A 21801-nucleotide genomic window follows, 5' to 3' on the forward strand; every position below is an offset into this window, starting at 1 on the left:
TGCCTCTCTCTTTCTCTCTGGGCTTCTGATTTGCAGCCCCACCTCTCTGATCAGGCCCAGAGATAGGTCTGGAGATGCTGACTGGCATAGAAACTGACAAATCAGAACCAAATCTGGGTGAACTGTGAAGGCAGAATCTAAGGTGGGGGCTGAGGAGGGGTTTTAAGGGCAACAGCTGTTTGGTGTAAGGTGTAAGAAAGTGATTTAATTTTTTAATGACCGGTTTGACAGTATAGTGCAGGGGTCCTCAAACTTTTTAAACAGGGGGGCAGTTCACTGTCCCTCAGACCATTGGAGAGCTGGACTATAGTTTAAAAAAAAACTATGAACAAATTTCTATGCGCACTGCGGGCCCAGGATGAGTCGGCTGCTAAGCAGGACAGGCAGCGGCACCCAGCGGGCTGGATAAATGTCCTCGGCGGACTGCATGTGGCCCACGGGCCGTAGTTTGAGGACGCCTGTTATAGTGCATATGGCTGGCTATCAGTCCAGATATAGGGATTATGTATTTTTGTCTGCCAAGAGCATCTCCTCCTGCTGAAAAAAGCTCCCCCGCCATTTAAGCAATCCTAGCCTATATAATCTATCTATACTAATAAAAGGGTAATACTCTAATTAGACCAGGTTGACTGGTCATCTTCTGGACGTCCAACTTCCTTCTGGACAAAGCCATGGTGGTGGGGGTTGAGGCAGGAGCAGAGGCAGTTAGGGGTGATCAGGCTGGCAGAGGCAGTTAGGGGCAACCAGGCTGGCAGGGGAGGGCAGTTGGGGGCGAGATCAGGCCGGCAGGGGAGGGCCATTGGGGGCAAGACCAGCCAGCAGGGGAGGGCAGTTGGGGGTGAGATCAGGCCTGCAGGGGAGGGCAGCAGGCAGGCAGAGAGGTTAGGGGTGATCAGGCAGGCAGGCAGAGGCAGTTAGGGGTGATCAGGCAGGCAGGCAGGTGAGTGGTTAGGAGCCAGCAGTCCCAGATTGTGAGAGGGATGTCTGACTGCCGGTTTAAGCCTGATCCCCAAGGGGGTCCCTGATTGGAGAGGGTGCAGGCTGGGCTGAGATACCCCCACCCCATGCATGAATTTCATGCACTGGGCCACTAGTCTATAATAATAAAAGGGTAATATGCAAATTGACCGAACAGCTGAATAGCGGAACAACTGTCCAAACAACCTTCTGAACAACCTTCCGGACTAAGCCAGGGCTGTGAGGGCTCAGGCAGCCGGGGCTGTGAGGGCCAAGAAAGCTGGGACCATGAGGGCTGAGCCCCTTGAATGAATTTCATGCATTGGGCCTCTATTCATTAGCATATTATGCTTTGATTGGTTGAATGGCTGACAGAATGACTGGACACTTAGCATATTAGGCTTTTATTATATAGGATGTGCAGCTTATGACAGAGGAGAGTCATGTTAAATTCATCTCAGTTTGACTATTTGATAGACAGGTACTCTATTTGTGTTAACAAATATTCTGTATTTTTAACTTATCTTTTTTTAAAAAATACATTTTCTTTTCTTTTCTTTCTTTCTTTATTTTTGTTAATCATTGATCTTTTTTCAAAGAGAGTAGAAGAGAGAGGGAAAGACAGAGAGAAACATGTGAAAGAAACACATCGATTGGTTCCCTTCGGTCTACAAGCTGACTCTCTATCCACTGAGCCAAACTGGGTAGGGCTCTTTAACTTATCTTGACACAAAGAGAAATGGTTTATAACCAGACCTAAATAATAGCAGCAAAACCTAAATATAAAAAAAAAATAAAATTTAAATTTTAGATCAAAAGATAGGAAAATATTTTGAAGAAATAAAGGTCAGAAATATTTGTTAATATTTTATGGTTCTTAGTGTGATAAGTTAGACTATTACATATTTTTATTTTAAAAAATACTTTGTTGAGCATTTGTTCATCAAAGTTTATGAGAGATAGTGGTCTGTAGTTTTCTTTTAATACATTTGTTTAGTGTTGGTGTTGGAGTAATCCTGGTCTCATAGAATTGGTTAGGAAGTATTCCCTCTGCTTCCATTCTTTGAAAGAAATTGTAGAGAATTTTTATAATTTCTCAAATGTTTGGTAGGATTCAATGTTGTGTCTTTCAAGAAACTGGTTTATTTTTAAAATGCTCTATGCATAAAAAGGCTTTATTAAATAACAAAACATCAAGTTGCACACCGGGAATAAATAATTATTAAATAGGTGAACAGAATTGCTTAATATCCAGTATATATAGTGAAGTGATGGTGAAATGATGATGCAATTTTTCTTTCTTAGTCTGTTAATATGATGAACTGCATGAACTGATTTGAATGTTGAACCAGCTGTGCATACTTGGGATAAATCCCAGTTGGTCATGGTCTATATACTTTTTAAAATCAGTTTGCTAATATTTTTTTTGAGAATTTTTGCTTCTACGTTCATGAGAGATATTTGTTTATAATTTTCAAATGCTAGCCTCACTGAATGAACTAGGAGTATTTCCTCTGCTTCTATCCTCTGTAGGAGATTGAAGAGAATTGGTATCATCTCTTCCTTAAATGTTTGATAGAATCTACTAGTTTTTAATTATTAGGAGATTTTTCTATCCCATATAATAAAAGCATAATATGCAAATTGAACAAACAGTGGAACGACCTGTCACTATGATGTGCACTGACCACCAGGGGGCAGATGCTCAACGCGGGTGCCAGCAGGGGTCCCCCAATCGCCCTGTTGGTCACCCCACAGATTGGCACTGATTGCCGGCCAGGCCTAGGGACCCTACTCATGCACAAATTTCATGCACTGGGTTTCTAGTATATATATACTGATTTGTATTACTTCTTCTTGTGTAAATTTTGGTAGATTATGCCTTTCTAGGAAGTGGTCCATTTCATTAAGATTAGCAAATTTGTGGGAATAGAGTTTTTCATAGTATTCATTTATTATTCTTTTAATGTCCGTGGGACTTGTAGTGATGTTCCCTTTCATTTCTAATATTAGTAATATGTATCCTCTCTTTTTTCTTAGACTAGCTAGGGGTTTACTGACTTTATTGCTCGTTTCAAAGAACCATCTTTTGGTTTAATTGCTTTTCTCTATTTATTATTTCCTATTTTTAATTTTATTGAATTCTGCTCTACTTCTTATTATTTCTTTTCTTTAGCTTACTTTGGATTTAACTTGCTCTTTTTCTAGATTCCTAAAATGGAAACTTGGATTACTGATTTGAGAGTTTTCTTCTTTTCTAATATATGCATTCAATGCTCTATGTTTCCTTCTGAGAACTACTTTCACAGCATTCAACAAATTTTGATAAATTGTGTTTATGTTTTTAGTTAGTTAAGATATTTTAAATTCCTCTTGAGTTTACTCTTTCTCCCATGTATTATTTAGAAATAGGTTTAATCCCCACATAATTTGGGATTTCCAGTTGTCTTTCTATTATGAGAGCAGACTTACATTCTTTAAAATTTGTTGAGGTGTGTTTTATGGCCCAGAATGTGGTTTATTTTGGTGAATATTTCATGTGAGGTTGAGAAGAATCTGTATCCTACTGTTGTTAAATGAAGTCGTCTATAGATATAAATTATATTCAGTTGATTGATAATGTTGAGTTCAACTAAAGCCCTTATTGATTTTCTGCTTGCTGGATCTGTCCATTTCTGACAGAAACACAGCCAGAGCCCAGCCAGAGCTCTGGTGCTCTGAGTCCATATATTCTCCTGACTTCTGTTAGACTACACCAACTATCTGGGCAGGTTCCTTCTCAGACCCTGCCCATTGCACAACTGTTGGGTCCGAGCCCCTCTCCCTTGGGACTGGACCTTCTTGGAGGCCGGGTATTAGATGGAGAAGCCATGAGAAGTTGTGGGTGTATAAGAATGAGTCTTTATTGCAGAAGCCAGTGGCCATATAGCCATAAGACAGGACAGTCCTTCACAGCAATCCTATATAGGCAGCCATACACCGGTTGGTAAATACATGTTTTTCCCACACAGTAGTAGGAGTCTCTGTACCCATAGTTATTATATGAGCAGCCTTATGCTGCACCCTAGACTCACCGCCTCACATAGTAGCAGCACCTGAGTTCTCTGGCTCAGCAGCTTATCCTCTCTCCCATGCCCAGCACACTAGCTGCTCTCTGTAGCCTCACGTAGAAACTACCTCTGACCTTCTCTCTCAGCACACTGGCTGATTACATGTATTATACTTACTTAGACAAAGGAGGCTAGTTGCCAACAATGACATCAATCATTTGGCTATAGAAGGGCACAGTACACTGTGAGATTGCTATGGCCTTGCAGCTTTGTAGTCCTTGGACATTTCTGATTAAGATTCCCATGTTCAGAGTGGCCTTGGCCATCCAGAGTACTATCAACAAGGCCTCCAAACTCTAATTAGCATTGACTATCTGGGAACTCTGGCATGGTTCCCACAAGGGGTATTGAAGTCTCCAACTATGATAACAAATCCATCTACTTTTCCTTTCAGTTTTATCAGTTTTGTCTCAGGTAGTTGGACACTCTGTTATTAGGTACCTACACACAAAAGATCTTTATGTCCCATCAAAGGCATTCTCTACTGCTGTTAGTTTTATATCTCCAGAATTTCTATTTGGTTATTTTGGAGGATTTTCACCCATTTGTTCACATTTCTTATACGTTTTTGCATGCTCTCTAGTTTGTCCATTAGCATATCAATCACAGTTGTTTTAAATTCCTGGGGTGATAATTCCAATATCCCTGTTGTGTATGGTTCTGATGACTACTCTCTCTCTCTTCAAATTGTGTTTTTGGCCTTTGGTATGTCTTATAATTTTTTTCTTGACAACTGAACATGATGTAGCAGGTCAAAGGAACTGCTATCAGTAGACCTTTAGCAACACTTCCCAGGAAGTGTTCTATAGCTCTATGGTTAGGTCCAGTGTTTTTAGTGAACCTCTGCCTCTGGACTGTAAGCTTCACAAGTACTTCTCTGTTTTTTACACTGCTCTCGGGTGGAAGAGGATGGCTGGAATGGTCTGAAGTTGAGTATTTCCTTTTTCCAGGTCGGAAGGGCTCTGATAATACCCCAGAAGGTTAGGCCCTGGTTAATTAGTTATTCCTGATGGCAGGCCTTGTTAAAAAGAATAGAGTGCTCTGTGATATTTCAGAATGGTTCCTTTTTCCTTTCCCATGGAGGAGCCCAAAGAAATTTTACTTTAATATTTATTGTGGGGATGTGGTTGATTGAACTTTGTACTTGTTAGGGAAGAGAAGGGACTTCCAAGCACCTTACGTGCAGAACCACAATACTGAGTATATTATAGAAAACTCACATTTATCCATAAGAAAACATCAACAAACAATAGAAAAAAAAGTAAGCTAAATTTATGAATAGGCATCTCAGAAGAGAAAACTCAGTCTCTCCTCTCCTTACCTCCCCATGATATTATGTGAAATGATCATTATTCTTAATGGTAATTAGGGAAAAGCAAATGCAAACCACAATGAAGTAGAATTACATTTACATCAGAATGATGGTAATATTAGTTATCCTGAAATCCATGCCTTGTGGAAAGTCATTTGTCAGAAACTACTATGAAGTTGTAGTTGGTTTGAATTGAGGAAGAAGCCACTAGAATGGAATTGGTCAAACAGATTTAGGATTATCCCAATTTACCACAAGCTGCTCCTTGGGTGTAACTTTTAGGTGACTAATCTAAGGCTAGGCTATTATTTTTTCTAAATGGCCAAGTCAAGGAAGTTTGTCATTCCCTGGATGACTCCTATCTTGAAACTATAGAAATATGACAGTCTTTAACCCTGATCAGACAAGTTTCATCTTATTTGTTCTTTACATTTCACCCAGCCCATAAAAACCAACCAACCAACATTGGATGTAGCACATAAACCTGTGACACCTTGATCACCTTTAGAGCTACACAAGAAGATCCTTATTTTTGTTACCATTATCATCATTGCCATCATCGTCACCACCATTGTCCCTGATACCACCACAACAATCAGGACATAATGTACAGGTAAATAGGATTTTATTTGGGAAATTAAGTCTGTGAAACCTAACAAGTAACAACAAGGTATCTTCTAACTTCTTGCTGATTGGTTGCTTTCTATAATTCAGATTTTTTTCTGGTCACTGTCAAGAAATATACTATTGTTTCTGAGGTCTAAAGGCCTTGTAAAATCTCTAGGAAAGTTTCTGAAGGTTGGAAAAAAGAATCAGATTGCAACAAAATTTTGCTCACTTTTTTTTTTAATAACCACACATAAGAACACTTTCATTTTTGTTCTCTAGCAATAGAATTGAAATTAATTTTATAATATAAAAATGTTTTTATAGAAATAATTTAAAACTATGAATGACTTTATAGATTTTTAGAATAATGTACTTTACAAAACTCATCATGAATTAGTATCTGGCAAACTTCTGGAGGTCCTCAAAACTCCATAAATATTTAAATGAGATTCCTTTCTAGGGTATTCTGTTTTTGTAGAGTTCCAGAAGAAAGTTGGAAGAGGAGGCCATTCAACTCATTTGATCATTAATTTCTCTGTTCCTTATTCAAAACTTTCTCCTTAGTGATTTAAAATCCTCTATAACAAAAAATAAAATAAAATAAAATAAAATAAAATAAAATAAAATAAAATAAAAGGTTTATCTTTATAAAATTTGGGAAATTTTGCACTGGAATCTTGTGCTAACTCTCTTCACTATATAACAACTTAGGTGCATCTAATTCAAATGGTCTATAACTGAAGGTCCAATAAATGAAGACTAATTCATTATGCTTTGCAGTCAAACTGATAATGCAATATCAGAATATGGTTATAAGGAAATCTAATCTAGAAAACTATACCTGGTATGGACTGAGGGATAAGTTATAGTGAGATTGATGGTTTAAAATTGGATAATGAATTTACTACCATTTGTATGAATATTATTATTGTAATTTGATTAAGGTGAATGGTTGATTATGTCAGAATAGCAATGAGCCTTTACTTGAAGTAGATTCAATCCAAAATTGAGGCAAATGATAGTCCAGTTAAGTATATAAAGTTGGTTAAATTAATTGAAGATTAATTTTAACCTATTTTCTTTATTCAATGAGGGGTTCATCCTGGAATACAAATCCCTACATTAAAAAAGAAAAAAAAAAACTGTGGCTAAAATTAATTTGGCAGACAAAAGAGTAAACTGTTCCATGAATGGACATTTTTTTTTGTATTTAGAACATCATTTTAATGGTTTCTGTTATTATTCAAAATAATAATGTATTTTTAAAGCCCATGCATCACATTTACTGAAGGAAGGGTTGAATAAATCATAAACTACTGTGATCTTTTAGATATCAAAGACTCTCCTTAATTGTTTATGACAGGAAGAAATCCATAATGGGGGGAGCCATATCAGGGCTATAGTCAATAATCTTTCTTTAGAACAACTAACAGGGCATTCCAGAGCATCTAAAAGAGCTTTCATAGAAAAACATTTTATAAGATGTTATGTAGTGATTATTTTTATAGAAACCATCTCAGCAACTTTAGAATCACTATTTAGGCTACATAATGTTTGAGTTTCTCAAACTGATATGCGTTTCTCAGAAAGACTAAACTACCAGTCTACTGGCTAATCCAAAACAAATTTGAGATCTCACTATCACAGTGAACTTCTACTCATTAAAATAAAATATTCTCAGATATTAGTAGGTTTAAAAATATAGTTATTAATTTTATATTTCTCTTAAAGTGTGATTCATTTAGTATGACTATGCCAGACTAGCATTTTGCTCTGAGTACGAGATTAAACAATAGAATTCCAGTATGAAAGCTTACATACAGTGGGGAGTTTTGCTGAAGAGATTATGGCTTTTGTAAACATGAATTTAGCAAGTCATCAATGTAAGGAAGAGAAAGGATTAATAATAGAGAACAGAGCATAGAGGAAGTAAGACAGGTGGAGTTACACAGTTATGGCTTAAGGTAGTGTTTTAAAAAAGTTTAACTCCCCCTAACCCCCAAATCTCCTCTACCTAAAAAGCAGTTGGTCCTTCAGGCATCAGAACAAAAAGAAAGATGCTCATAGTCATAGGGAATACTTAATCTGACAAATATTAAATATTTATAGAAATATTAGAAAATAAAGTTAAAGAAAAAGTAGACAAAAAATATCTATCCAAGATCTCATAACAGGGATAACTGCAGTTGACATCATGATGTTTCCTTCCACATTTAATTAAAACTTATAAATGATTATATTATGTATTTGTTTATAAATCTATATATGTCCTTGTTCGTGATGTGGCTATAGTTTAGAAAAATATAATCAGACCTAATGCTTATATTATAAATCATGTTGTATGAGTTGGAGGAAAGACAGGTAGATTTAGAATGTCTATCATCTGATTTGAGCCATTTTTCTCCTTTCATAGGTACGGCATATCACCCCAGAGAAGATCTTGGCCACTATATATGACAATCCTTATTTTTCTTGGAGTGGCGGCAATTGTGGGAATAACTATTGGTCTCCTTGTTCATTTTCTGGCGGTTGGTCAGTATTAACTATTTTCAATTTTCACCCTTACTACTAAATCTCCTTTTACTTAAGAATTATCAAGAAACAACATAAATATTAAATTTCTTTTGGTAAAATTTATTATTTATTAGTGTTTTATTTCAACATAATACTTTTCCATGAAATTTATTAAAAAAAATTTGAATTAGATGCCTTCTTGATCCATTGTGTAAGTTATATCATCAACTATGGAAATATGGCAAGATTGAAATATTCAATACTTTGATGCTAATATTCATTGTAAATAAAGAAACTTGTGTATTTGTGTAGTAGGCTTGTAGTTGAGTTATGTCTTTTAGTAAATATACCTCAAACTATAGAGATCCCTACTCTTCTTGGCTCAGTTCTGGTATTGACAGATTAATCTGTGCAGCCACAAATACCCAAGTTTAGCATACTGAATGCAACAGTGTTAAAGATTCTAGTTATTTTCTGTTCTGTTTTGTGATACATATTACAGATTAAAATTATGAAATGGTAGTTAAAAAAGGGTCTTGGAGTTTATATTAGTGAAAAATATTCCAGAGGGCTAAAGTGATATGCTAGGTGACAGCCAATTTGTGTCCCCTTGTATTTAACAAATTTAAATAGTTTATCTAACTTTATATACTTTACTTTTTTCAGAATGACCTTAGATAACTTCTTAGACAGGAACTGGCATTTGCTTTTCACATATACTGGTTGCCATAAGAAAAAATAGAGGAAGCTATAAAAAAAGGAAACTATTTTTATTTTAGGTTGAAATGATATTTCTGACTTCCAGGACAATGAATTATTACAGCTCAAGTGATCACAGTTTTCAAGGTCTATCAGCACTCCTTGGAGACTATGTAGTGCTTTTTAAGGTTGCTCAAAAGCACAATTGTTCTCAAAATATGTGAATGGCTTATCCCTAATAAAAATATGGTACCATGTCCTATTAGTTCCTATTTTTGAAAGTACATATATGACCTGGAAGAGCTACCTGTAGGCTTGTCATGTTTTAAATTATGGTGGCCTACTATATCAGGTGAAGCAGTTTACATTTGGGAACAGGAAAAAATGGGGAATGTGAAACTCATGACATATGCCAGGCACCAGCCACCAGATGCCATAGGGAAGTGCAAAGGCAGCGTGAATTCCTAAAGGAATGACTTCAAGGAGTGGAAAGAAGACCAACAGTCAATGGGGCATAAGAAAGGGTGAAAGTGACTATAGATAATCCAGAAAGTGAAGGGAGATGTTTGTAATGTTTCTTGTATCACAGGTACTTAGGAAGATTAACTGGGTAATAACTAAGCTAAGAATTCAGATTACACATGAAAAAGACATTGCATCTCTAGTGCATACTTGGGTAAATTGCTATTAGCTGCCAATATTAATGCTTTGAGGAGGATTCTGAGGAACATGATATCTATTATCTTATGAAGAAAGGAAGGGGATCACTTTATTTATTTATTTATTTTTTAAATATATTTTATTGATTTTTTACAGAGAGGAAGGCAGAGGGATAGAGAGAAACATCAATGAGAGAGAAACATCGATCAGCTGCCTCCTGCACACCCCCCACTGGGGATGTGCCCGCAACCAAGGTACATGCCCTTGACCGGAATCAAACCTGGGACCCTTCAGTCTGCAGGCTGACGCTCTATCCACTGAGCCAAACCAGTTAGGGCAGGGGATCACTTTATGAATGCTGGGTAGTTGCTATTTCTAGAATAAGTGAATATTAATTTCCCTCCATTTCCCTCCTCTCCTTTTCTCCATCCCTATGATTATTTTTAAAATTAGGTTGAATATTAATTTTGACATAAAGATATGGTCAATTTCTATTTTAAAATTCTTTGAGTATTTCTCTATTTCACAGGAAAGATTTACCATTACCAAGGGGATTTTCATATTTCTGGAGTCACATACAATGATAGTTGTGAAAATGCAGCCTCACAAGTTAGCAAAAATCTGAGCAAAGATATTGAGACTAAGGTAAGTTGGTGATTTATTTTATTGATTTCATCATAAATTTGATTAAAAAGACATGGTGGTTCTTTTATTTTTTCTCCTAACAGATGCTTGATGAATTTCAAAATTCTAGCATATACAAAGAATATGTCAACTCTCAGGTCATCAAACTTCTGTAAGTGCCAATTTATTCAGGATATTATGGAAAGGGATGTAGGTGATATGTAACATTAGCCCTGGTTTTATATAATAACAACATAAGAGAGAAAAAGGGAGAGAAGAAAGGAGAAAGAAAAAAGGAAGGAAGGAAGGAAGGAAGGAAGGAAGGAAGGAAGGAAGGAAGGAAGGGAGGAAAGAAGAAAGGAAGGAAGGAAGGAAGGAAGGAAGGAAGGAAGGAAGGAAAGAAGGAAGGAAGGAAGGAAGGAAGAGTTGCCCATAAATTAAGGTATCATTGTATTTAACAAATTTCTGTTCACAGTAGGAACTGTTCTGTACAAATCTGTAATCTTATACCTAAAGGGGAATTACAAGGTAGTTTGTGGCAATCATGTCTAACTGACTTCTATGATAAAAGATAATTATAACTATAGAAAACAAGGATTCCAACTTGATTGTTTCGCTATCCATATATGAGCCACCTCTTCTTTCATCCATATCCATGTGGCATGCATTTCCTAAAACAATCTTTAGTATTACCATTACTGTAATAACTGTGGAGCAAAGTGAATCATTTAAGATAGCATTTGTCTAAATATGTCTTTGAAGTGTATTTGAGGGTGGGAGAAGTGGTGCGGGGAGGAGGGTAGCATGGAGCATAGGGGATGTAGACAGCACTTGTATTTTGGTAATTGTCAATATCTATTCCAGAGATTTCTGAACTTCCAAAACAAAACAAAAAACAAACACAAAAAAATCCAGATGACCAAATGCCGAACAACCAAACAACTACCTACAGATAAACAAAAACCTTCAAAGGTCTTCCATTGACCATAATTATTTGAAAATATAGTTGTTGTTTTTTTTTTGAAATTTGTGATTAACATGGCTTTTGGTTTGAAAGTCTTCCAAATGAATTAATTTCCTTATCTGATGAATGAAAAGAATGTACTGAATGTATAAATAATGGAGATTCTCTTCATGCTTTAGAGCTATCTTTCTGAGATTTCTCATGGTACAGATTTCTCATGGGGCAGATGTGTAAAGAAACTATAAAAAGGAGCTTAGTACTGGCTCTTGAATATATTTTGGAAGCTATCTTTTGAATGATTCCCAGCTTGACATTAAGCTCTCACTTACCTCTTACTCTAAATTTAAGTTATTAGAAAACACCTATATGAGAACATGTTTTTTTGTTTTTTACTGTGTTATAATAAAATCTCATGTTAATCATTTATTGGCTGGTACTTAGTTTCTCTGATGTGTTTAAAATACAGGGTGGGGCAAAAGTAGGTTCACAGTTGTGAGTAGGTGAAATACAGAGCTTATTATCGTATCATTATTTATTAGTTATCATACTATTTTCCATATGAAAATAGTATGATAGTACAAATGTAAACCTACTTTTGTCCCACCCTGTATTCTGACTTCTAGTTTGTAGTTCACATCTTCCTCCATGTACAATACCTCTGAACCCATTAGAATATTTTTTGGGACCCTTGCACTTTAAACAAACTAGGACAATTTCTATGTATTGTTCTCTAATATATGTAAAGAAAATATGGTAATTAAAATGTGGGAAGTTCAATGTGTTCACAAAACATCTAAAAACTCAAGAAGCAACAACTATAACATTTCTGCTGTTTCTAGCCCTTATCCCAATGGTTCAAGGGTGCAGTTGCAGCTGACATTCAAGTTTCCTCCAGCAAAGAGGGGGATCATGAAGCCTGCAATCAAAGCTGTCTTACTTCAGCTGTTGAAAGACAACATGGTGACCTGGAATGCAGTTCCGGATTCCATTAAACTTACAGGTATTTCATTTATTTCCATTATTTTCTATTACCTGGGCTTATGGACTAATAAAGAAAAAGGGTACGAGAAAAAAAAAAAGCAGGAGTTTCTGGAATTTGTTTAGAAAAAATATGCTTCCCAAAGTCTGGCACTTCTACAATGCATTGTTAGTAGAAGGGTCAGTGCCATAGAATTTTGTCTGAAGAGTGATTGAAATGAAGGTTAAACTTTAGCATGCAAGTTTGGAAGGGTTTATTGTAAATGTCTGAAAAGGCAGTGAAGGGACCTAATTGAAGCATTATTCCCCCCTACCCTGTACTCTTGTCAGGATCCCATTAGAGGAAACAGATTTAAGATTTTTTTAATCATTCAGTGTAAAGACTGTAATGGTAAGAATGAAGATGGAATAGGAAGTTTTTGTTGCTTCTTGAGGAAGAATGGGAATAATAGCATTAAAGAAAAAATGATAGGAATTTGCTCCAGTACAGAAGGTGAAGTTTGTAAAGACTTCAAGGTCCTGCAAAAGTTTTGAAACTCTCACTTGTATTGTTTGAGGGCCTGTTAGGCGATAAGCATGTGGTTATGGAGTCCAGTTTTGTGGTTCTTCCAGACTGACAGTTTATCTGAGTGCCCTTGAAGGCTATGAAGGCTGACAGCTGCCTATTATAGCTCCATTCACTTAGAATACAGACTCTACCACCAATGGGCTACTGATGAGAAGTGAATTTAAACTAGAACTTCTCGAAGGAGCAATACAGTTCTCTGTGGAGAGATGTTGGGAAAGATAGCTGCAGTAGCTACTGCTTCTGTGCCCCAGGAATTCAGTTAGCACTTTCTAGTGTGCCTTCCTTTAGTTCCCTACTCTTCTCTTTCTCTCTTAACTCTCTTCCCAATGGAAAAGAGACCTGAAAAGTGAAATTCTTAAAATTTCAGAATTTAGTCTTAGTAATGAGATGATCCCAAAGAGCAAGACAGATCCAATCTACACTAATAAAAGAGAAGCATGCAAATTAACCATCACTCCACTATGCCCACAAGCCACTCCCACCAGCCAATCAGGAGTGAGTATGCAAATTAACCCAACCAAGATGGTGGCCGGCCATGGAGCTGGAGCAAGCAGGAGGCTTGGGTTGCCCTGGCAATAGAGGAAGCCAAGCTTCCCACCTGCCCTGGCTGGCCCTGGCCTCCGCTCAAGGCTACAAAGTTTCAGTTATAGAAGATAAATAAATCCTAGATACTTGCTTTCAGCTGGCCCTGGCCTCCGCTCAAGGAGGTGCTAAAAAAGAAAAAAGAAAAAGAAAAAAAGGAGGGGCTGGGACCTTGGGTTGCCAGGGGTGATCAGGCCAGGATGGGACAGCAGGGGCCGTTGGGGGTAAGCAGACCAGCAGGGGGCCCAGTTAGGGGTGAGCAGGCTGGCACGGGGGGGCAGTTGGGGATGATCAGGCTGGTGGGGGGGCAGTTGGGAGTGAGCAGGCTGGCAGACAGAGTGGTTAGGGGCAATCAGGCAGGCAGGTAGGCAGGGGAGCCACTGGAGCCAGCAGTCCTGGATTGTGAGAGGGATGTCCAACTGCAGGTTTAGGCCCGATCCTTGTAAACCGGCAGTAGGACATCCTTAGAGGGGTCCCAGATTGGAGAGGGTGCAGGCCGGGCTGAGGAACACCCCCCATGCCGAATTTCATGCACAGGGCCACTAGTCTGTATATATAAAAGCCTAAATGACCGTTATGACCGAATGACTGGAATGACCAGAATGACCAGTGAGCCTGTCACTATAATTCACACTGACCACCAGGGGACAGATGCTCAACACAGGAACTTCCCCCTGGTGGTCAGTGCATTCCACAGTGAGAGCGCTGCTCAGCCAGAAGCTGGGCTCATGGATGGCAAGTGCAACTGTGGTGGTGGGATCCTCTCTCACCTCCGCAGCCGTGCTACCGAGTGGTGGCGGTGGCAGGCACAACAGAGCTGGGATGAGCAGCAGCAGAGCTGCTCCTGGTCCCAGCTGGGGTTCCTCCGCAGCTGCCTGCTGCTTCAGCACTGCTACATCCCCCGAGGGGTCCCAGATTGCAAGAGGGTGCAGGCCGGGCTGAGGGACCCCACCCGTGCATGAATCCAGGCCTCTAGTCTATCCTATCTAATAAAAGAGTAATATGTAAATTGATCATACCTCCGCTACACTCACAAGCCATGCCCACCAGCCAATCAGGAGCGAGTATGCAAATTAACCCAACCAAGATGGCTGCGGCCTTGGAGAGAGCAGGAGGCTGGGTTTCCCTGGCAATAGAGGAAGCCAAGCTTTCTGCCTGTCCTGGCCTGCATTGGCCTCCGCTCAAGGCTACAAAGTTTCAATTATAGAAGATAAATAAATCCCAGATCCCAGGGCCTCTGCTTGGGTCACTGGGGGGCGTGGCTGGCCTGCAAACCACCACAGTCCTCTCACCCAGGCCACCCCACACCCCAAGGGAACCCCCACCCTGATTCAGGACACCCTTCAGGGCAAACCAGCTGGCCCCCACCTGTGCACCAGGCCTCTATCCTATCTAATAAAAAAGTAATATGCAAATTGACCATCACTCCAACACACAAGATGGCTGCCCCCATGTGGATACAAGATGGCCACCACAAGATGGCCCACAGGGGAGGGCAGTTGGGAGGGACCAGGTCTGCAAGGGAGGGCAGTTGAAGGCAATCAAGCCTGCAGGGGAGGGCAGTTAGGGGTGACCAGGCCGGCAGAGGAGGGAAGTTGGGGGAGACCGGGCCTTCAGGGAAGGGCAGTTGTGGGGGACTCAGGCCTGCAGGGGAGAGCAGTTGGGGGGGACCAGGCCTGCAGGGGAGGGCAGTTAGGGGGACCAGGCCTGCAAGGGAGGGTAGTTTTGGGCAAACAGGCTGGCAGGGGAGCAGTTAGGCATCAATCAGCCTGGCAGGGGAGTGTTTAGGGGGTGATCAGGCTGGCAGGCAGAAGCAGTTAGGGGCAATCAGGAAGGCAGGCAGGCAAGCAGTTGGGAGCCAGCAGTCCTGGATTGTGAGAGGGATGTCCGACTGCCCATTTAGGCCCGATCCCAGTAGGACATCCCTCAAGGGGTCCCAGATTAGGCTGAGCTGAGGGACACACACCCCTGTGCACGAATTTCGTGCACCAGGCCTCTAGTATATATATAAAAGCCTAAGCAACTGGCCAACTGGCCGGTAGCTATGAGACGCACTGACCACCAGGGGGTAGATGCTCAATGCATAAGCAGAAACCACAGGCATGGAAACATGGAAACAGACTGATGAATCTCAGAGGGAAGGGTTGTGGGGGGAGGGTGGGATTAACCAAAGATCTTATATGCATACTAGAAGCCTGGTGCATGGATTCATCTCTAGTAAAATACAATTTTAATTGGACCTTTTTTTTTTTTATAATATAGATAATTCTGAGTATTTCAGAGTAATAAGAATGATCATAAAGAAAGAAATTTAAACATAATGCTCAGTCCCTTTTTTAGTAAGAATGTCAGCTCTTTACCGCACTAAATATTTTACAACTATTATAAAATTGAGAACTTTGTTTTTATTTCCTTTTCCCTTTTCCTATGCCTGGTAGAGATGTGAAGAGATGGTCAAAATATAACAAGTAAGAGTGAGAGGGGCTGATAATACATGAAATATTCTGAATATTTAAATGTTGGTCATAATTGGGGTAGAAAACTTAGCCTTTATGTCCTTAGGTCTAAGATAATTGCTCAGTGATATTTTATCAATTTTATGTCTTTTAAATTTCAGAAATCAGCAAGGCTAATGCTGAAATGCTTACCAACAAATGTAAGTTTAGAAACTTAATTGTAAATTTAACACATTCACAAATATTTCTCCATTTTTTCCCTAAAAAGGATTTTGAAGTACCTACATGGAAACCCATAGTAGTCTTTTGAAATTATTGGATATATTAGATATATATCTGGAATTTCTTTTTGAACAACACTGGCATATGAATTTTAACTTTGTAAGCATTTGTCCAAGAGGATGAAATAAAAACTGATTCCAAAGAATTGAATTATGAGTTAAGAATATCATTCTGAGTAAGTTAAAATAAGGAAGACTGAAGGAAAAAAAGACAACTTAGGATAATAAGAAAATAAACAACTAGGCTGTATCAAATATATTTCGTATTGATGAAAAATAGTTCTGTGTCCTTTAAGTAAATAATCTTTAGAGTATCATGTTGCCCCCAAGAATTAACCCTGCATTCATACACTCAATGGATATTTTTGGAGTATCTGTTGTCCATATGGGGTCTTATAGGTAGCACTGCATATGCTATGCAAGATGCAGACATTAATGAAACAAAGTCTCCACTTTCAAAAAGTTTGAAAGTTTTTTTGAGAAATGAGAATGATAACAAATAGATGCAATAAAAGTCAGTGGTTGAAGGATGCTTGAGACTGGAAAAGAGAATATGTAAAAGTCACCCAAACCAAGATGGAGTGGGTACCGTGATAACTGCACATTGCAGGAAAGAAACAGCATCGCATAGGAGGTACGGACAATCGCTAAAGGATTTCAAGTCATGATTTAAGATACATATCTTATAAAGCATTATCAAAGATACCTGCTTTTGTATAAATAAATCATTTCTTCAGGTTGTGGGAGACAACTGGTCAATAGTATCAGAGCAGACAACCGAATCATGAATGGGGTAAATGCCCAGAAGGGGGCATGGCCATGGCAGGCCAGTATGCAGTGGAAGGGCCAACACCACTGTGGAGCATCTCTGATCAGCAGCAGGTGGCTACTATCTGCAGCTCATTGCTTTACTAAGTAAGTAGAAAGTCTGACTGTTTGTAGGATTCTGGGTGCTGGCATATTTTTGGTAATTTGTGGGGGTTAAACTAAATTTGTGAACATTCATCAAGGTCATATACATTCACAAGTACCTGCAAAATTAAGGGATAGCATGTTATTTAAATTTGATAAAGAAAGAAAAAGTGAATGGAAACAATTCTCATTTCCCAAAGAGCTACTTTGGCCTGACAGTAAGTACTTTACTTACATTATTTTACTTCATCATAACAATAATTCTGCACAAAAGGTATAATTAAACTTATTTAAAGATGAGAAAACTGGGGTTCAGAAATAGTGACATAAATTGGCCAAGATCACATAGCTTTTAAATATCAGAAATTGAATGTAAACTCAGGTATGTCTTACTCCAGTTACTAGGTGCTTACTTTTCCCCTTATTTTTGCTCTTCAGTGGTTTACAATCTAGTTAAAGAATTTTAAATACGATATATTCAGGGTATAAGACCACAGAGCATAGTAAACGTCTTGTCTACAATATGAGTAAGAGCTATGGAAATTTGATGAATAAAGACATCATAACCAACTGAGAGATCTATCTATATATAAATATATATAACCCTAAGCAACCGGTAGATTGCTCAACCCGTCGACCGTGTTGACCAGTCACTATGATGAGCACTGATCACCATAAGGGAGCAGACACTTAACACAGGAGCTGCCCCCTGGTGGTCAGTGCGCTCCCACAGCAGGAGCGTGGCTCAGTGAGCTTACTGAGCTGCAGGGGCAGCAGGCGCAGTGAGGCCGGGATGAGTGGTTTGGCAGGGTGCCCAGCTCAGGCTCGGCCTGTTCCCCAGCCTCCTGCCACTTCGCGCACTACTACATCCCTTGGGGAATATCGAACTGCCAGATTCAGCCTGATCCCCACCTGGCCTGCGGGGATCAGGCCAAAACCAGCAGTCTGACATCCCCTGAGGGGTCCCAAGTTGAGAGAGGGCGCAGGCCAGGCTGAGGGACCCCACCAGTGCAAGAATCTGTGCACCAGGCCTCTAATGAAGATATAAAATTTGATCTGGCTCCTACAGATATAAGAATTGATTAATAAGGGTGGGTGTATGGAAAAGAATAATATGTGTATTTGACTGAGAAAACAGTCTTCTTCAAATGTGTTGAGATGGAATAACACAAGTCATATTCTGTGGATAACAAACAAAAAGAGTACCTTGAAGTAGAGAGGATTTTGTGAAATAAAGCATTAGAAAATATGCTTAGAACATTTGTATTAATTGGGGACATCTCTAAATGACAAGATGCTTACTTATTTAACTCTCTTACAAAGCATGTTCATAGGATTTGTCCCTCAGATATAATTTTCAAAAAATAGTCCATGGACTATGGATCATGGAGACTTTTCAAAAGTGTAGATCCTTAAGCATCACACTAAACCTTTTAATATAAATCTCTGGAGGTAGAGCCTGGGCTGAGTCTAAGGCAGTGGTCGGCAAACTCATTAGTCAACAGAGCCAAATATCAACAGTACAACGATTGAAATTTCTTTTGAGAGCCAAATTTTTTAAACTTAAACTTCTTCTAATGCCACTTCTTCAAAATAGACTCGCCCAGGCCGTGGTATTTTGTGGAAGAGCCACACTCAAGGGGCCAAAGAGCTGCATGTGGCTTGCGAGCCTCAGTTTGCTAACCACAGGTCTAAGGGAATGAAGTTTCAAACATAGCTGTGAAGCATGTGGAGTCCCAGAAGCTTTCAGAATAGTGGAAGGATTGAAGAGTGTCATTGTTACATGAAGGTCTTGAAACCTTACAACAACAACAACAAAAACACACAAAGTATCTAATCTTTCGAGGGAAACTGAAATTAGTTAAACAAGATATTAGATCCTAAATTGTGAAAGAATTTCAGTGAGAACTTGAGAAATGGGTCATAAAATCTAAATTAGAAGCAAAAATGCATTGACTTCGTAAACATAATTGGATGATTGGGTGAGAACAAGTGGCATTTTGTTTTTTTTTAGAAATCCAGGCTGTTTGGCAGTGAGTGATTCTGGACCCCATGCACTGAGGTTGCTAGGATGATTCTGACCTAACTCAAATGTTCAGAACATGGATGGGGCTGAAGTACAAGGAGGAGACATCAGTGACTGTAGTTAGGATGATTTGCAGAAGGCTGACAGCTCTAATAGTCCTTAGCAGTATTTTTATGTGACTACAGCATTTATAAAATCTGCAAATCAAAGACATTTAAAAAAAAGAAAAACTTAAGTGCTTCGCAGTGTTATATGGGAATCTCATGCCTCACACTGACCACTAGGAACAGTGTTGTGGCACAGAAGTTGAATGTATTTTCATTGAATTGTGTCTTCCAGAAAAAACAATTCAAAAGATTGGACCGTCAACTTTGGAACTGTATTAAATAGACCATATCTGACACTGAAAGTCCAAAGCATTATTTCTCATGAAAATTTTAGCGGGCCTGGGGTCCACAATGACATTGCCCTGGTGCAGCTTGCTGAAGAAGTCTCTTTCTCAAAGTACGTCCGTAGAATTTGTCTTCCTGAAGCCAAAATGAAGCTCGCAGACAATGACAGTGTTGTAGTTACAGGGTGGGGAACACTTTATATGAATGGTAAGTTTTTCTGTAAAAACATAATAGCTTTGTTGGAATAATTATTTAAATGATCAACCAATCTATCACTCTCTCATGCAATTAACCAATTAGTAAATATACTGAAAAGAAAACCAAGTGCTGGAACTAGCACTTGGCATTGTCTTCAATTTCTAAAATATCCCTGGGAATGAGAATTGGAAAAATTGCAGTTGTGTGAGGCAGGCAGCTATAATAAACATCGGAAAGAGACCAATCTAGCCTGGGACTGGCCTGGCTCCTGGTCACCAAAAGACTCTGCTTTATTTTATAGATATTCTTTATCTCAACAAGCAGTTAAGATCCCTTTAATATATAGAATTTGTTGCCTTTAGGTCCCCTTCCAAATATCCTTCAAGAGGCCTTGGTGAAGATTATTGATAACAAAGTTTGCAATTCTCCACGTGCATTATCTGGCTTAGTGACCGATAACATGCTATGTGCTGGATTTCTGTCAGGAAAAACTGATGCCTGTCAGGTACGTCTAGATACATCATCAAATCATTTTCTCCCAAAGTACTAATTAAGTGGCAGTTTTTATTACCACAAAATGTTTTTCTGTGTTAATGATTTATACAGAGTACCTTCTTATTTCAATCCATAAAATGAGTATTTATTACCCCCATTTATATACCAGATACCAGCCTAGATGCTGGGGATGCAGTGGTGAACAAAATCCCTGCCCTCATGGAGTTTTCAGTCGAGGAATTCACACAAATGATAACACCTACAAGGCAATAAAATAGATTTGGCCCTATTTCCTGGGCAATCTGCAGATCTACAATGCTGCCTCTTCCTTATCCAGAGATGCAGCAGGAGATTTAGCATGTGCACATGGCTTCATGGAGCAGCTGAGTTGCTTTCTCCAGAGTCAAAGCTGAACTCATCATAAAGTCAATTTCTAGTCTGTCCAATCCAGCATTTGGCAGCTGTAGACAATAGATTATAGTTTGGAGTTTCCATGGGTTTTATTTTTATTTTATTTCATATTTCATATTTTCCGTCACCATTTATCTCTTGTATGCCCTTCCCCACCCCATCACCACACTATTGAAAAGCCCAAGAGTTCCAGAGTTTCTAAGCCTAAAGAAGGTGGATTGTTTTCAATGCTGGGGGACTATTGGGACTATTGATAACTCCAGAAGAGAGGGAAAAGAAAATTCTTGTACAGGATAAGAAACATTCTCCCCCCCCCCCTTTTTTTTCTAGAATGATTCTGGTGGACCACTAGTTTACCCTGACTCTAGAAATATCTGGCACCTTGTTGGAATAGTAAGCTGGGGTGATGGATGTGCTAAAAAGAATAAGCCAGGTGTCTATACTCGAGTGACTGCTTATCGTGATTGGATTACCTCCAAGACTGGACTCTGAAAGAAAAATAACTTTGGAATGGAACATAAAGACAACTGCTGGGATTCTTATCTGTTGCTTCAAAATCTTTTTCTTTTGACTGTTGGTATACCAGTCATTTTCTTATATATAAATACATAGAGGTTTTTATCAATATTTTATTATACCTAAAACACTACCCATTTATTTCCTCTATTAACTAATAGAAAAAACACTAAGAAAAAAAATAGATGGCCACAATATTTTTAATTGCCTTGTTCTGTTCTATCCTACCATTATATTCAGAATTGACCTTAACTTATTTTTCAGAATTAAAAAAAAACACAACTTTTAGTATGAGAACACAAATGCTGCATAAATTATTTTTCATTCTATAAATTATAATTACATTTTGTTAAAGTGGAATATATAAGACATAATGTACATTCATTTCTTGTTTATATGTGAGATAATTTGTGTGCCTCATAAAATCATACAATCTTTGTGTGGAGAAAGGTCTCAGAGGTTCAACTAGAGCAAGTCTCTCAATGTATAGATTGAGAAACTAAAGACTAAAGAGGAAAAATTATTTGCTTAAAGTCA

At 38.7% G+C, this 21801-nt stretch overlaps 1 protein-coding gene across 1 annotated transcript; it reads left to right on the forward strand.

Annotated features, from left to right (window-relative positions):
* Window positions 1-5984: 5984 nt before the first annotated feature.
* On the forward strand, window positions 5985-21240 carry LOC308242013 (transmembrane protease serine 11B-like; the record flags this gene model as incomplete). The annotated part of the gene is made up of 10 exons (XM_080655791.1): window positions 5985-5992; window positions 8402-8520; window positions 10391-10506; window positions 10590-10657; window positions 12289-12449; window positions 16195-16233; window positions 17052-17229; window positions 19592-19851; window positions 20205-20347; window positions 21079-21240. The coding sequence occupies 10 exons, from the start codon at window positions 5985-5987 to the stop codon at window positions 21238-21240; spliced, it is 1254 nt and encodes a 417-aa protein (XP_080511917.1).
* Window positions 21241-21801: the final 561 nt, after the last annotated feature.

Source organism: Plecotus auritus (assembly GCF_963455305.1).
Source record: "Plecotus auritus genome assembly, chromosome: 1".
Taxonomy (NCBI): domain Eukaryota; kingdom Metazoa; phylum Chordata; class Mammalia; order Chiroptera; family Vespertilionidae; genus Plecotus; species Plecotus auritus.